This window comes from Lygodium microphyllum, chromosome 20 (assembly GCF_053477565.2).
Source record: "Lygodium microphyllum isolate KBCC chromosome 20, Lygodium_microphyllum_v1.1.10, whole genome shotgun sequence".
Taxonomy (NCBI): domain Eukaryota; kingdom Viridiplantae; phylum Streptophyta; class Polypodiopsida; order Schizaeales; family Lygodiaceae; genus Lygodium; species Lygodium microphyllum.
In genome coordinates this window covers 35,267,343-35,285,011 of record NC_141154.1, presented here as the reverse complement: position 1 = coordinate 35,285,011, position 17,669 = coordinate 35,267,343, and the positions used below count along the sequence as shown (strand labels likewise).

Below are 17,669 nucleotides of genomic sequence, written 5' to 3'. Positions count from 1 at the left end.
AGACCATCCCTTTGATGCAGCCATAGCAATGACTGCTCTTACGGCTGCCATCCTTGCAACCGGACTGAATGTTTCTTCATAGTCAATGCCATATGTTTGTGCATACCCCTTGACTACTAATCTTGCCTTGTATCTGTTCACAAAACCATCTGCATTGTGCTTCACCTTATAAACCCACTTACAGCCAATTGCATTTTTACCTTTAGGCAAAGGTACCAATTCCCATGTAGCATTTGCTTCCAAGGCATCCATTTCTTCATCCATGGCTTTCTCCCATTTTTCTTTTGCCATGGCTTGCTCAAAAGAAGTGGGTTCTGGTTTCTGTATCACTTTGACCATAAATGCATAGTGAATGGCTGTAAATCCATCATATTTCAGCCTATCCACAGGATACCTAGCTCTCGTAGACCTGCGCAAAGTAGGTTCACTCCCAGGTGCTCTCAAAACATCCCTGCTCTTCCTTACTCCAGGTGTAACAATAGAAGGAATACCCAACTCATCATCAATGCTCTGTTCTGAGCCACTGGATTCACCATCCACATAAGAGTGACCTGCATTCACATCAAACATGGGCTGATCAACCTTCTCTTTTCCTTTTCGTGATACCTGCATACCACTATCTGCATTACTTTGAGAAGATTCTCCTGATCTCAATCTGCCTGTCCATGGCGAAGAATGTGAACCACTGCTAGAGGACGCTCCAGGTCCACTAATATTTTGTGACTGCTGCTGTGAATTCTGTGCAGCATTACCATTTTGTGCATCTACATCATCAATCACATTTACTGGTTTATACCAGCTACTCATCTCATCAAAAACAACATCTCTGCTCACTGTAAACTTACGAGTAGAAGGGTTATAGCATCTATACCCTTTTTGCTGCAGAGAGTAACCAATAAAGATGCACTTCTCAGCTTTTGGATCCAACTTGGATCTCAACTCATCTGGCACATGTACATAGGCAATGCAACCAAAAATTTTCAAATGAGAAATATCTGGTTTCCTACCAGTATACCTCTCCTCTGGAGTCATTCCATGTATTGCTGCAGTGGGAGTCCTGTTCATTATGTAGACTGCTGTAGCAACTGCTTCAGCCCAATAAAAATCTGGCAAGTCTTTTTCATTGAGCATGGCACGAGATACCTCTCCAATATGCCTGTTTTTCCTTTCTGCAATTCCATTTTGTTGTGGGGTTGGAGCAACCAATAGGTTATGACAATTTAGATGCGTGATTGCTTTGGTAGCAGCCAAAGGTGGAGGTTATAGCAAATGGATGCAAAGAATTCCTTCTTGCTTGGTGAATTGCAAGAAGAGGTGTATATGAAGCAACCAATAGGTTATGAGGATTTAGAGCATCCCACATATGTGTGGAGGTTAAAGAAGGCGCTCTATAAGCTGAAGCAAGCACCTAGAGCATGGTCTAATGAGATCGGAGAGCACCTTATCAACATTTCCTTTTATGTTACTGATATGCTGATCACTCACTTTATGTGTGAAAGAGAGATGTAGGTTTGGTCATCATAGTCATTTATGTGGATGACTTGATTATTACATGTGACAATGACAATGGGATTACTGAAGTCAATGATCTTTTTAAGAAGAAGTTTTAGATGAAGGATTTGGGTGAGCTAAGGTACTTTCTTGGTATTGAGGTGATCAGATGTGATGATGGTATATGGCTATCCCAAAGATAGTATGGCTTGGATATGTTGTCTAAGTATGGTATGACAGCATGTAAGCCAATGCCATTGAAGTAAAATGTGAATTTGAGTGTTGATATTGGGGATGAGATAGAAGATCCTACTATGTTTAGGAGGATAGTAGGGAGTTTGATTTACATGATTATCATAAGACTAAAGTTGAGTTACGCTATTGGCCTTCCCAGCTAATTTATGTAGATGGCTAGAAAGCCTCATTTGGATGTAGTTAGATGCATATTGAGGTATGTAAAGTCCACTTTGCATTATGGACTTCTTTATGAGGCAGGTAAGGATATACATGTATTTGGATACAGAGATGCAGATTGGGCAGGCAGCATGTCTGATAGAAGATCTACTAGTGGATTCATGTTTTCCCTTAGTAATGCAGCAATTAGATGGAGTAGCAAAAAGCAACATGTAGTTGCTTTATCGAGTACATAGGCTAAGTACAAAGGTGCTACTATGCTAGCATGTGAGGTGGTATTGCTACAAAAGCTATTGGGTGATTTGGATGTGTAGGGAGATGATCTAGTTGTCATTCATTGTGACAACATGAGCAACATACAGTTAGCTTAGGAACCCAGTGTTCCATGCCAGGAAAACACATTGAGGTGCATTACCATTTTGTGAGAGAGAAGGTGCTCTCAAGAGAGATTGACTTGGTGTATGTCAGCACACAGAATCAAATAGCTGACATCTTCATAAGGGCATTGGGTGTAGAGAAGCTTCAAAATTTTTGAAGCTTACTTGGAGTTGCAAAGACACAGTTGAGCTTGAGGGGGAGTATTGAGATGGAAAGCTCAACACGTGTGGACATTGATGATGGATTGCTTGGTTAGATGGATCTGCACATCCACACTTAGCACATTGGTGGTCATTACGACTCTTACATAGCCACTAATTTATAGCTTATTATATTTGGTTTGTTGCACCTACCTACAACTGGCATAGTTATAGCACCAATCAATTAGTATAGTCAGTTATGCATTTTTTGACTTAGTAGGCCACTTTCCTTTATGTTATATCTTATCTATACTTTGTGTACATTGTATTATGCATGAAAGAAGAAGAAGAAACCAACAAGAAAACGTTTTGGCCTCCATCTCTCTTCTTGTGTTCCTGAGTGAACTTTCTCTTGTGTGTATGGTGTGTCTTTGGCATAGCAACTCAAGCAAGTTCCCCGAGCACACAATTCGTAACAATGAAGAGGGTGCTAATGCACTTGAGTCTATGCCAAATAGTTGGGAATAATAGAAGCATATCTTTAGCCACCAATATAAGATAATAGATGGACTTAAAAACACTCTATTAGAGGATATGGCTAAAGCTTCAAGGTTTCTTACTCATTCAGAACCAACATCAATCTAACTAAACAAGTAAGAGATCCAAAAATGAGATCAAAAGGCACAAATTGCCACATCCCTCTTCTTAAAATCACAATATAAGTTTAGAGCTTCATTTGAGTATAAAGGATTTCAACTCATGAATATAACCAATGTTGAAGAGTGGAGGGCCATTAAGGCACATGGTGTTTTGACTTTATGGCCTAGACATATATATTTCTCTTCAATACAAACCAAATTTCTACCAATGGCTTCTTCCTTAAGCCATGTTCCTTTTGTATATAAGTTTTAAAAACCCATTATTTCTTGTACATAGATAATTACAAAAAAAAACTTAAATATCATTGCACACAACACGAACCATAAAGAGGAATTAGACTTGCACATTAGGTTATCTTTTATGATTTTATTAAGTTGTTGTAGATTAAGAGCTTGTTAATAGTGGAAAACACCCAAAGTTGAAGAAAAGGCTAACGAAATGAGGCAATCTTGATTACTTCAATGTACAAACAAGGCTAGGAGGGGGCAAGTTCCACTCTACTTGCTCAATAGCTCAAGAGGAACTCAAGAGCCATCCATTACATCAATCTCTACCATCAAGAACACCCTTTTCTCCTCCCAAAACTTTACATCACATGAGCTCAAAAGCACACTAATGTTTATGGAGAGGGCCAAGGGACTAGCACTCATCTAGGAGGAGGTGAATGTTAACCTAATTTGGGACCTACAAAAAACAACTACTGAATATAATAAGAGCCTAGAAGTGGGAAAGGTTAATCAATGTGCCACAAGTAAATTTTCAAAAGACTTATAAGTTTTGAGACTATGCAATATGGTATTTTACGTATCGTATGTCTACAAAGTGAATACAATAACTTTTCCATTCATTACTTGGAAATATGGGATTCTTTTATTTTTGTAGATAGAAAGTGAGAGTCAAGGTTGCTCTCATGCAAGTTGCAAGCAATGTTGTTTGTTTTTACCTTAAAACATCATGTCCACAATATCCAAAGTGAAATATAAAAAAGAGAGGTACCAACCACAAGTGGAAAAGGGGTAGAGATTGCCCAACCTAAAGTGGAAATCCTAACCCTAATGTAGATACTATGTAAAGGTGAATAGAGAGCTCATTCTTGTATGTGAAAACTATTGAGAGAATCTTTTTCTATACCTTTTTGCTTATTTCACCATACCTCGAGAGTGAAGAGGGGAGAGTGAGAGAGTGTGAGGGAGTAAGTGAGGGACTCAAGGAAGAGAAGCTATCATCATTCACTTCTTCTTCTCCCCACCTTGCTATCCAAATGGTGAGAAGGTGAGAGCATAACAATAAGGGACTGAGTGGGGGGGAGAGTGTGAGAGATTGAGAATGAGGGACTTACTGGAAGAAGCTATGTTTTCTATCCTCTTTTTCTTCTTCTACTTCTTATCTATTCTCCTCTTGGTATTGTAGTGGCAGTAATAATAGATGGATCAAAGGAGGAAGTAGTGGTGGATTGAGAGGGACTATACTCAAACATGGAGCTTATCAGAAACTTGCAACAAATAGGAATATAATGAGTGCTCATTACATTGATTTTTGAGTTGTTTAGCTCTTTTTTTTTACATGGAATTGAGAAGAGAGAACTAGTTGAATTTAGAGGAAGAGTTTGAGCTAGTTAGGTGACACACATGCACACGCACACGCGCATGCACACACACACACAAAGAACACATGAAAGTATATGTGTCTATTCAAGTCCCATAGGTTAAGGAGCTATGGAGGAAAGTGAGGAAAATCTTATGTAGAGCTAGCCTATTTAGCTCCTTTAGCATGAGACATGTTTTTTTGGTGATCATAGGAAACTAAATGAAGAGGAGATGAAGCTTTGGAATGTCATTGGAGCTTTGTTGTTGCATGTTATATGGAAAGCAAGAAACGTTTTCCTTTTTGGTGGGATAGAAATAAGTTCGCTTTACTATCCTTTAATTTGAACGAGTGCTTAAGTGAAGTTGTAGTCCAGATGAAAAGCCTAAATGGCTACCTTATGTTTAGGATTGTAGCTTAGCTACTAAAGAAAGCCTTGTAGCTATGTCCTAATAGTCATTTTCTTCCTATTTCATGGAGCTATAATTACCTTTTGAGCACTACACGTGTCATATTCTATTCACATTAAGCAAACTTTGCACTTACATGAAATTTGAAGTGTTCAAATTATGTAAATGTTGTTGATCATGCACCTTACTGTCTTTATATGTGATCTCTTTAACGATATGATTAGAAATTTAACATGTTGATTATGAATATGCTTAGAGACAAGCTAAAGAAAACATGTGTAAAAATCCAAGTGACACCATTTTCATAAGTTCACTAGGTGCATTTTCTTTGTAAATTTAACATTTATGTCATAGGGTTATTTAAGAGATGACCCAAAATTGATAACGTGCATTGATTTTGTATTTGTCCCTTTCACTAAAATAGATTGGTTTTGTTGATAGGCTATCATGGTGTAGTCAATTCACCTTATGCCATTAATAATAAGAAAATTGAGCGATACTACAACTGTCATTGTTAAAGCATGAGATGTTTTTTCTTAACTTTGATTATTTTATTATAGAACAACAATTATCGTGTCTAATAAATTGGAACTTATTTTGTACATCTCATTTTACTATTCACTCCAGGCAGTTCAATTTTTTTGGGAAGCTTACATTTAGCTAGTAAATTGTTACATTAATCAACTTTGAAATTGTGACTTGTTGTGATCAGAAAGATTTTATATCTACTTAAACTAGCATGCTACCTATGATATGACACAACCTTTTCTATATGTATCTTTACATTTATACAATATCACAAGTTGAGCTTCCTAACATAGAAAGGTGTAAAGTTAATAGTCTTGAATGCACACCTGACTTGCGTGCATATCTTTAAAACAATGCATTGGATTTAAGGTTGTAAACAAGGCATGCTACTTGTCTAGTCTTAACTTATGGTCAATATGTGCCTCATTAGAATTCTTTACTTAAAGGTTGCATGCCTCAACTTACCCTATAGATGATCATCCCATTTACCTCACATACCAAAATACACATAAATATATGTTATGGTGATGCATGAGCATTATGTCTTATCTTCTACTTGTCCATTTTTTCCTTTATGTTAAAGTTGTTCATTATTGTCAATTACCCTAGAATGATATTGCGAGATCCTCCTAAACAATGGAAAACAATACTAATTGAAGATTCTTTTAGGCAATTTGAAAGTAATGTTGTGGCATTAAGTTGAGGCAAATTCAAAGTACAACATGAGAAAATGAACATTTATAAAGCCATAGAGGTTGTCCAAAATGATAATTTTAGTTGTTTCATCCGCAGCTCATTTGTATAAAGACAAGATACCACCCTTACTTGAGAAGGGGCATCTTGCATAAAGTTGTTGTACGATGGATCATGGATACCAATGAGCAAGTAGTTGTTGCTAAAGCTCAATCTATGCAAGCACCCAGATGATTTATCTGCCAATAGATGCATTCTAACTATAGGAATATTTTGCAAATATCTTGAGCTCCATCACACCAACTTCAACATAGCTTTAATAAGTTCTTGAGAAGTACACAATGTCAAGTCTTGTCTTTTCAAATTGTCCTTATAATTTCTAGCTTGTTATGCCAAAATATCTCATTGCAATATTTAATATATAGGAAACAATCAATGGATAATTTGCAATTTTTGCAATTGAGGATAAAGTGGCTTCATTTGAATGAGACTTATTTTGCACTTGTATATCTCTAACCATCTCACTATATTGCAAGAACATTCAAAGCTTCAAGCTTGAAAGAGAAGTGGCATGTCCACATGCATGGAGTCATTTTCACTTATATTAAGTTTCTACATGTGGCATGCATGGGACCTAGGACCTCTCATGAAGGTAGGGAATACTCACATGAAGAGTAGTGAACTTTGAAAGGTAACTTTTTGGGGGAAAACCTTTGACATGAAAACTTTTTGCATTGATTACAATAAGAAGAGCTAGAAAGAACAAGTCATATGGGCCCCCAACTAGCAATGATTTTTTGGGCATAACTTCAATACAAAAACATACTTTCTTGATATGGGAAAACCCATAACCTTGTTTTAATGCCTTTCTTATCCTTTAAATTCTATTTGATACCATGTGATTCCAGTATAAATAAATTGTAGGGTTATTTCCCATGGTACCAAGTATATAGACAATCTCATGTCCTTCACATGGAAAGAGGAGGTTGAATTCCTAGTTTACATTGGCATAACATTAAAATTATATTAGCAAAGCAATCAAATTCGAACTATCCTTCAAAAAAGTGAGTTGTCCCACCACGAATCCATATATCATGGGATATTTAGACAATGATGTAGGTTCAAAAATGGGTTTTTTCATGCCATAATATATACATTTACATGACATTTTTGCTAGCACACATGGCACAGTTGTTAGTACATCAACTTCTGAGGATTCATCACAAGGAGATGTGATGTTAAAGTAACAACACAAATTTAACACATATTAGGCCATGATACAAAAGTGAAGACACCAATTACTATACACGTTTGATGGAGATATGAAGTGCTATGAAAAGCAATTAAGTAAACAACTACAAATAATTATTTTACATGTTTCTTCTAATAGTTGACCACCCTAATCTATTGAAATGTCAACTCCGCCCCTTTCAAAGACTAGGCATGCTTGCAACATTGTTGCAGAATGAAATAATTAGGACTCACATGGGTTTGGATACCATGGTAGCACTAGCTAGAATGTAACTTAGGTTTTGCCTTGATGGGACAAACCTTTAGAGACCTTCTTCAATATATGGCTAGAATAAAGAGAAAGGGACACTATTGATATCTATCGAGCTATTTCAAGTACTTATGGATACCAATGGAGGTGATGTATGTGGAATGAATTTAAGTAAAGGCGCCATATATCTAGCTATACTAAGTTAAGTTCATTCTCATGCACCGTTAGGAGGATGGATTTTAGAGATAGGCAACCAGTAACAATGTTGGGTGTGGCTTTTAAGCTCTTACCAAATCATTGGGCCATGTGAGAATAAATAGTTTTTGCATTCACATTTTATAAATGGCTAAGTAGGATTTGAATAAGATCATACGTGAAGTAGTATGTATTATCGTGGTTTTGTTTGACCATGCTTTGATTGTGTAACAAAATTGTACTCTCATGAATTGGGATTTTGGCTAGCAATAGTATAGTGTATGAAGCCTCAGAAAGGGTTGGGTTGGGGAAGGGATTTCATCAAGACATGCTAGACCTTTTAGATGTAAAATAAGTTGAGTTTGCATGGTGTCTCATTGACCTTTTAACTTCTTACTTACTTTAATTAGAGTCACCTTTACTTTGAAAGTCAAGTATAGACTCTACTTGTGGCACAATCATTACTTTAGTTCTCATATATAGTATAGGACTACATCATTTGTGGTAATGAGGTTAGTTAATCAAAATTGTCCCTTTCTATTCACATAATTGTATAAAAGTGTTCGAGAATACATACTTTTTCTTTGAGGACATTAGCCACAAGGGATGTCCATTTGTTTGCTTATCACTCAAGTTGATATTGCTCAAGATTTTTAAAGAAGATGCTAGTTGTATGATAGATGAAACGAAACTACTTCCTAGTGAGCATGCTTAAACTTTTTGGAGTTAGTCACATGACACAAACTTTGATCTCTTGGAAGAAAAACCAAAATTTCTTCATTTTCTGTCATTACACCTATAAAACTTTTTGAATGGTAGGCATATGCCTCTCTCATTTTCTACGGTTGAAACGTTAAATGGCTTGAAAGTTGTGGGCCCATTCATCTCTCAATGTGAATGTTGAAATTTGTGATATATTAATTGCTATATTGGTAGAAAAATTTTCATATCATAGAAATAGATGACTTTACATGTGAAATGTGTTGCCTTCCTTGCACATTTGCAAACATTCATTTTGACCTAAGCAAACCATCTAGAAATGAATGATGTTATATCACATTCACAAACATTCATTTTGACCTAAGCAAACCATTCATTTTGACCTAAGCAAACCATCTAGAAATGAATGATGTTATGTCACTTGCTTATGCTAAATAAGAATATGTGAGAGGATGTGAAGACATCTAGGCAATACCCCTTGTGAGGTTTAGGCATGGTACACTTCTACCTTAAATACACCCTTGTAACTTACATCCCAATGCTTCACAATGTATTGCTCTCCCTAGCTCATTGATATCAAGGAACTCATTTTTCTCATCTAAGGATGGATAGATTTTGGTAGGCCATATATCTATGGTCCCAATGAACTAGGATGATATGCTCATGAAGGCTTTGACAAGCCTATTGTGTGAGGACTAAAACATATACCGTTCACAATTGATACATGTGGCTTTTAGCACATGGACTACACCTAACGCATGAATGATAGCATACTTTATTAAAAATTTAGACAAACCCATTAGATCTCTTGCTAAGCCCCATGCCTAATATCAAATATGATGACATTGTATCTTAGAGGGTTGTGCCTTCCAAACATTAACCTAGCCAATGATTATGATTAAATGAGTGTGTAAATGCTAATCTACATTTTATTTCATATTCTATTTCATAACCCCTTTGTGATAGATGACAATTCCCTTAGCCAATCTAGTGGAATGTATCAAGTCTTAACCCAATACTTGGAAGTAAAATCTAGACTTTAAAAGAGGCACAATAAAAATTGATTTATGTCTAAGCCATAAGCTGGGAGGGGGATTCTCTCAAAGCATTAAGTTGGTAGCAAACTAATACCTTCGCTTTAAAAAGTGGAAGATTGTCATAATATGTGTAGAGATTGACGAATGGATGATATCTTTAGGCACATGCATTTCAATAGTTAAGTTTTGCATTGTCTTGTTATGGATCTATGGTTTGGACTTGTAAGCATTCATGATTAAGCATCTATCAACTACAAATCATCATCTACTAATTCGGCCAAATTTTTATTTTGATAAGTGGTGAGTATGTAGTTATTACGTCTTAGTTTTACTTACTACTATTTCAATGTGTAGAATATTGACATTCAAGTCCCATATCTATGTGTGGTAATTTAGTTGACCTTTCATTTTTGACAAGTGGTAAGTATGTACTTATCATGTTTTAGTTTTGGTAGTTTGGATGTGTAGAATATCGACTCTCAAGTCCCACTCACACATTTGAAGTAATCAATATATTAATATATATTGTGTTTAGGAAGACCAACATGACCTATGAGACCCAAAGGTGAATACCACTATTGCATGGTGTATCCCATCATGGATGGCCATAAGGAAAAACAAGATATAACTAATAAAACTTTTTGAATTGTGTGCATATAGGGAGCTCACAACCTCTTGCTATATTGAAAGATCCAAGATAAGATTAATGGGGGGTAGGGTGGGAAGGGGTGTGTGTGTGTGAACATCCTCAAACATGGTACAAAGTGTTAGGTCTTGCATCATTGCTTCTTCGATCACTCATGCTGCACATAGTCTATGCTTTTATCTTGTGTTATGCATATTTAGATGATAAGGTCTACATGCACATAAGAAAATGAAGGTTGGGGGCAAGGCCCATTGGGCTAATCTCTTAATAAGTAGAGACCCTTCTTATTGCAAATGGCATTTGCATTTTACAAGCTAAACTTCTAATTTTGGGCTAGTGACATGTAATGATAGATCTAGAGTTATCAATACTCGAAATCAAATGTACAAAAATTGATTTTGCATATCCACATAATCAACCAATCCATCAACCACACACCCTCTCTTACCAAGTCTTTTCTTGTGTTAGGTCATTATTTGTTAGCATTGTCCTTTAGGGCATATACTTATACAATGGTGCCGTGACAAGGTGGTGCAAGTCCCATAAAAATTACTTACTGTTAACTTCAGTTAAGTGATTCACTTAGTCTTAAAATGTGTGGATATCTTGCTTTTCAAGAAAGAAGAGTTTATTTCAGAAAATTAAAGAGAAAGGGTGTTCTCTCTCTCTCTCTCTCTCTCTCTCTCTCTCAAAAAAAAAAAAAAAAAAAAAAAACTCTCTCTGTGAAAAAAAGGGCAATGCTCTTGCACGCGATAGTGCGCCCTTGTTCATTTGAGATTGCAAAATTGTGTGTGTGATCTTTGCAAAATTGGATAGCAAACTTTCTTAATAAAACCATTGATGTGATATATTATTGTCATCTAAGATCAAGTTTGATGTCACATGCTAGAGGAAGAGTGACAGTCGGAATCTTTTCTTGCCTGTGTCTTTGGTCTATAAGGGGTGTGTTGCCACTTCTTGCACACACTTTTGCTTTGCAAAACGGATGATACATGGATATGCATGGATGGCCAATATCCCCCATCAATTCAAAGTTTCACACTCCCATTTCATTAAAGAGAGAGCATTGCCATTAAGTATACATACAAATAATAGAAACACACAAATATGAGAGTTGAACCATGCTTGGTTGCACCTTAATTGAAATATTAACCCCATCAGCATATTTATATTTTGTTGTCTTGAATGGTTATAGCTTTAGAGTGTGTAATATGAGTACTTGCCACCAATCTACACCTAAAGGATTGGTGGCATGCACTTTCGTGTATAATCCACCTTAAAATTCAACTTCCCATTCCCTCCCTTGCTGCCTCCTCTCATGTGATTTTGTGAAGAAATTCTCTCTAGTTCTTGGTCTCTCTTGAAGATGTTTGTGTACATGATCTCTTTTGCAGATTTTTTGACCCACTTTATATTTTCAATATCTTAGAACTATGAACTTGTAAGCCTTTGATGAACCAATAGGTGATCGTTTTGGATGACTTTGCCTACTGTTTCATGAGAAGTTGGTTGGACTTGTAGGCCATTGGATAGAAAGGCAATGAACCAATCATGCCACCATGAGATAAAACTAACAAGGCAAGAATCCACGTGCGAGAATAGTTCACAAGAAAACAACTTGCCAATCTTGCCTATCACAAACTATGGCAAAATTTCACTTCACATTGCTAGCCCATTCACAATTTTATGTTGTTTTCCCATTATGTTTTGACTTCATGGTCTAGGGTATACATATATTCAATGTAATGAGATACTATTTATAAGGTGTAGGCTTACAAATTATCACTTCACCATTACATTTCTAGAATGGATTTGCACGATAACATCACAAACATGCTATAAGAGAAGAATATTGTTACTTGTACAAAAGCCTCCATGTTGCCAACTTTGATTACTTATGTACTCTATATCTTCATCTGGCTTGAAATCATGGAAAATGGTGTGAAGCATTTGCTATCTATGTTTTCTCTTCATCTCCTATGTATATTGGAAGAACAAATTGTGTTCTACTTGAATGTTATATAGACCTCCCAACTCAATAGTACTCTTCATCCACCATCTTGCAACATGGTCCAAAAGGTCTCTTGTCTCACCCAACTTCGAAAAGGTGCATTTCCATTTGCTCAAATCATGATAGCTATGTCATATGAAGGCTTCTTGAATGATACTAGTTTGAGTGTACAATGTAATGGTTAGGCTCGCCACATGTGTGGCTTACAAGTTACCACTTATTAACAAAACATTTCTATTATGATGGATACATCGTATCAATGCTTTTTGAATGATATTGGGCATGTGAAGACATTGTATAGACATTCACAATAATTTTTGCCTTTCACATAGGAGAGGCAACTCTTTGTGTTCTTTCATCCATCACCATTCCATTGACAGTTGCCCTTCCATTAAAAAATTCACAGGATGAGTGGAGGTTGTTTGGATGGGGGGGTGGATATTAGATCCTTGCCTCTAGCCCTTGGGCACCTAGCTAGAGCAGAAGGTGTGCTTTGGGCACACACTTTGTGCTTTGTAGGTGTGGCCCTTGGTCCCATGTGACAACTTGAGCACCCTTTGTGCAGTGGGCACACAAATAGAAGCCCTCTTATCACATTGATTGACACATGATTTGGTGAAGGGCCTTTGGGATCGGTGGATGGATACTAGATCGTTGCCTTGGGTCCTCGAGGGCCTCATTAGCGTAGGAAATGCACTTCATGCACACTTTACACATTGTAGGCATGGCCCCTATTCCCATGGGCTCAAGTGGTTTTTGTGCAAGGGCCACCCGAACACAAGCCTCTCATCCTACCAATTGACATATTCTTTGGGGAAGGGCCTTTGGATGGGTGGATGCATGTTGGATCCTCTCTTAGGGTGCCCAAGGGCATAGCTAGGGCAGAAGGTGCGCTTCGTGCACACACACTTTGTGCTTTCTAAGCGTGGCCCCTGTTCCCATGTGCCAACTCGAGCGTCCGCTGTGCAACGGCCACCCAAACACACAAGCCTCTCAATCTCATCACACTAACTGACACTAAGGCCTATACTACTCCCACACAACACAAGTCCGCTTTTAATCAATCTCTCTGTGTCTGTGTGTGTGTCTCTCTCTCTTCTGAGTCTTCTCCCCCATCGTCGCGATCCCAATCCATGCCCCTGCCTGTCTCTCTGCGCCCCTTGTTGTTTAGCTGTGCTTTTGTCCATCTGGAGCTTCCACATGCTCTTCCTCCTTTTTGGGCACCTGCTATAGCTCATTATTATATGCCCCTCCTTCTTCTGCTTTGCCTCTGCTAACCATGCCTAGACCCAACAGAGAGCACGAGCACAACTGCCCCAAAGTGAACTGCTTCCTGTGCATTATCAAGGAATCCAACCCACACAAGAGGAGGTCCGGCCTCGCCAGCTTCTTTGAGCAGCTCCCTCGCGAGCCCCAAGGGCAGGGCTTCTCCATTTCTGCAATATGGAGCTGGGCCATGGCGCACCCCAACGATCCAGAGCTCGTCCAGCAGGGTGCCTTCTCGGCCATGGCCGCCCTCATCACCCGAGGCTTGGAGTACCGGCGCTGGCTCCTCAAAGAGCACAACATCTTCATCCCTTATTATGCTGCCCATATCATTGGGTCATTCACCATGAACAGGGCCGATTTTGCAGAGATTGCCGTCCGCGAAGGCGTGGTACCACCGCTGCTGCAGCTGCTCAGAGGTCGCCTGACCTGGGTCGAGCAGCGTGTGGCTGTTCGGGCGATAGGACACATTGCCACATTTGAAGAGACGTTCCCGGCCATCGCTGCAACGGATGAGGTGCTGGAACTGGCCATGGAACTTGCGGTATCGGCAACTGACATTGTCTACACACAGTTTATCCGCTGCAAAGACCGGCGGCTCAAGTATCATAGGGATTTACTCACCCGTGGCATGAGAGGTCCTGAAGTTGAGTCTCGAAAAGGGGAAGAATGGGCCAGCCAATTGCAATGTTGGTCTCTTCAGCTCGTCAATTGTTTCGCTATCAAAGAGAAGTATCTGCCCATCATTTGCAGGCCTGGATTTCTTATTAAACTTCCAGGCATGTGGGGAGGCCTCATGAATGAAAATTCTCCTGCAGGAATGGGCTTGCTCCTCACCCTCTGTCATCACAAGCTTGGCAGGAGCTCTGTGGCAGCTTGCCCCAGTGTTGTCCGTGCAATTTGCAACACTGCTCGTTCTTCCGATGATTGGCAGCACATGGCTGTGGATTGTCTCTTGCTACTTCTGCAAGATTCACATACTCGAAGACGGGTAGTTGCCGCTTCCACCAACCATACACCTTTTTCAACTTAGTTGTCAAGGTCTTGCCAAATATGTGATGTATTTAATCGTTTTCATTTTAGTTGATCTCCAGAGTGACCCCTGTTCATTGTTTATTGCCGTCCTTAAGTCTGTCATTAAGAGTATGTCCAGAAGTCATATTCTTAATGTGTATTAGGGGGCAAAATTGCTGCTGTATGCTTTCTTCAAAGCTTTGGGGAATTTTTATCAGCATTTTCTAATCATGTACCATCCCACCGTGTAAGTTAAGAGGGAGGTTTGGTTTTACATGGATGTTTGATTTGTCCTTTTGCACAGATCTACTTTAAGCTGCCTATTTGTGCTTAGGATATCAATTTGGTTGTATAAGCTGTTAATGCACTTAACAATATGGTTGTTTAAGTGATAATACTTCTCTTAATATTATGAGTTGCCACCCTTCTCGTGATTTCAAAGTGTTGTTAAGATCGTATGTTTACCTGCTGGTATGAGCAGGTTTTTGACGAGGCAGTGGTACCACTGGTTGACCTGGCTGTGCAACCTTGCTCGGGAGAAAGGAGGAAGCTGGGCAGGATTATTGTAGATACACTGCTTCAACAAGATATACAATCACCTGTGCGTGGCAGGATGTTTGCCAGTCAGACTAGGTATTTTCTGGATGACCTGGCTGGTCAAAAGCAGAGATTAAAATGGGAAAAATCCATGTCCAAAGATGATTTGGGTGTCAAACAGCAAGCAGCCCATGTTGTGAAGCTGGAGGGTAATACCATGTTCTCAGCAGGGGATGTAATTGGGGCAATTCATAAATATACAGAGGCATTGTCACTATGTCCATTAAGGGCAACCAAAGAAAGAGTAGTGCTTTACAGCAATAGAGCACAGTGCTATCTTCTACTTCAAGATGCTGAAGCTGCAATCAGTGACACTACTCGAGCTCTGTGCTTGTACAAACCAATGAATGGACACGGGAGGAGCTTGTGGAGAAGAGCTCAGGCTTATGAATTGTTGGGGTTGTCTAAGGAAAGCTTGTTGGATGCAATCATGTTTATCAATGAATGCTCCAATGCAAATGCAGGGGCTGTGCCAGATTATGCTGAACGCTTAGTTAAAAAGCAGATGAAAGCAACATGGCTCTTTGCAGAGGCGGCACATAGGCATGGGGATATGCGGGTCCACTCAGGCCAATTAGATGCCAAAGAAAAGGACGAGGAAGAAGAGGAGGGAGATGAGGAAGAAGAGGACTCTGAATGGGAGACAGCAAGTGAGAGCGACATGAATCTTGTTGATGATACAACGGATCAAGGGTCATGCAGTAAGGATGAGGGGGAGAGTGATCATCACCCAGAGATTGAAAAGCCAGACCACAACTGGCAAAGGCTCGTCTCCTCTTTGAAAGGTGCATTATCAATTAAAATTGTTTGTTTGTTTTCCTTTTCGGCTTCTGCATCTTAAGATAATGCTGTCCTCTCAAGTCACCTGCAGTGTCACTCGAGACAGAGGTTGGGAGTGAGGTAATGGCTATGGTGAGTTTTAGTCAAACCATGAGGCTGAAGGACACCAATAACTGATAGGTTAGGTTACTGATAAATAAGCCCAGCAAATTCTCCAAATAAAAAATTGGGGGTACATGAACGCTGATTCAATACGCTACCAGGACTTATAACAGACAGAGTATGCATTTGTACAGATGACTGTGGGTACTTCTTGTTCTGTCTTAGCATATGTTATCAGAGCTCAAGGTATAATGCAGTGTGAAAACATTTTCTCTCTTCTTGGCATGTGTTCATCTGTGTTAGTTTCTTGCAGGCATGGACATAAAAAGACAATCTATGTCTGAAGGGAAGCCTTTTATCGAGTTAAATGAGAAGAATGGAAGAAAAGATCCTTCATTGGACAAAGAATTGCTGAAGAAAAGGATCTACACACTGATTCAGGAAAGACGCCTTCTCAACAAACAAAATGAAGCAAAGAAAACCTTAAATTAGCACTCGCATCTCTGTATAGCACATAATTAGGTGTAGGGTTTTCAGGAAAGGTGTTGAGTTCATGTTATATGGCATATGCTTTGCCTCAAAGCATGAGCTCATTTGCACACATAAATCTGATCATAGTTATTGAGCCTGTCAATTGTAAATTTTCCTTTTGGTTACAAGGTCTTTGTTTGCAGGAGGATTAGAATTTGTTGTACGATATTTCACCAATTATCTGAACGTTTCTGTACGGACACACTATTTTGTTATTTACTCAAGCTTCTTAGATCCAGTGGAAGAGAGATATTCTTAATTAAGAGTAATACCTTCAAGAATAGCTAGAGATGGGCAAAGGCCCTTCCCCCACAGGAGATGAGGAAAGGATATCCCTTCCTCACACTGATTGCACCTAAGATTCTACCGTTCTCCCTTTTTGATCACCTCGATTGTACATATTTTTCCTTCAGTCCTTTCTATGAAGTTGAAATGAGGTGGGTTGTTTTATGGATGTTTTTCTGCTGTTAGCAGACTCACTGCTGCTGTTCCATTGCTTCTTCAAACTTTTGTTGTGTGTTTCTTTGACCAACTGCAATGCAAGATGTCTGGAGTATGTTTGGCAAAAATATCCAAAGAACTGTTAGCAGTTACATGGAGTTAACATATTAAGACTATCAAGTTTTGTTCAACGTCCATGTTTTTGTCTGCTTGGGGCTTTTTTAAGTGCTAATCTAGGTCAAAGTTGTACATGCCTATTCAAGGGCAGCCTGTCAGTATGGTGATACATAGTGTCTCACTCATTTCGAATTTCAGCTGGCCATACTTCTGTTCTTTACTCCTCAGTGGCACCCTCGTTGCTGATACACATTGTACTTCGTGCAGGTCCTCATCACTCCTGTTTATCAGTTGATTGCTTTCACTTTCAAGTTGCTTTCAATTTTCCTTCTCCTTCATCTTTGCTGCTGTGTGCATTTTGACAAGAATACAGTTTAACGTATTCTAGAAAAGTGAATAACTGCTGATGCACT

At 38.8% G+C, this 17,669-nt stretch overlaps 1 protein-coding gene across 1 annotated transcript; it reads left to right on the top strand.

Annotated features, from left to right (window-relative positions):
- The first annotated feature begins 13,425 nt into the window (after window positions 1-13,425).
- LOC148018831 (uncharacterized) lies at window positions 13,426-16,932 on the top strand. Its single transcript, XM_087701365.1, has 3 exons — window positions 13,426-14,665; window positions 15,170-16,070; window positions 16,481-16,932. Exons 1-3 carry the CDS (start codon window positions 13,688-13,690, stop codon window positions 16,657-16,659), a joined length of 2,058 nt encoding a protein of 685 aa, XP_087557491.1. The 5' UTR covers window positions 13,426-13,687; the 3' UTR covers window positions 16,660-16,932.
- The last annotated feature ends 737 nt before the right edge of the window (window positions 16,933-17,669 follow it).